Source organism: Nestor notabilis, unplaced genomic scaffold (assembly GCF_000696875.1).
Source record: "Nestor notabilis isolate BGI_N333 unplaced genomic scaffold, ASM69687v1 scaffold17275, whole genome shotgun sequence".
Taxonomy (NCBI): Eukaryota; Metazoa; Chordata; class Aves; order Psittaciformes; family Psittacidae; genus Nestor; species Nestor notabilis.
Window position 1 is genome coordinate 949 of NW_009930772.1, and position 336 is coordinate 1,284.

The following is a 336-nucleotide window of genomic DNA, read 5'->3' on the forward strand; positions in this document are numbered from 1 at the left end:
CGGCCGCGTCGCCTGGCCGGGCCGGCTGGTGACGCGCCACAACCTCACGGTGGGGGCCACGCTCATCAGTGAGCAGTGGCTGCTGACCACGGGCAGGAATGTGTACCTGAACCACAGTGACAACGCCAAGCCAGAGGAGATCGCCCCTACGCTGCAGCTCTTCCTGGGTGGCCGGGAGCAGCCTGCCCTGGCCATTGAGCGTGTGGTGCTGCACCCCGACTACCCGAAGGCTGTGGATCTGGCCCTGCTGAAGCTCAAGGAAAAGGTGCTCCTTGGAGAGGAGATAATGCCCATCTGCCTGCCCCAGAAGGACTATGTGCAGCCGGGGCGGGTGGG

The 336-nt window shown here is 65.5% G+C and overlaps 1 protein-coding gene across 1 annotated transcript in view; it reads left to right on the plus strand.

The window, feature by feature from the left end:
* The window catches only part of LOC104406558 (haptoglobin-like), a gene marked incomplete at both ends in the record, with an annotated part of 1,541 nt that overhangs the window by 878 nt on the left and 327 nt on the right, over positions 1–336 (plus strand). Inside the window, one exon of the mRNA XM_010015577.1 lies at positions 3–331. Coding sequence (XP_010013879.1) covers positions 3–331 — 329 coding nt within the window. The remainder of the gene's footprint in view (positions 1–2; positions 332–336) is intronic.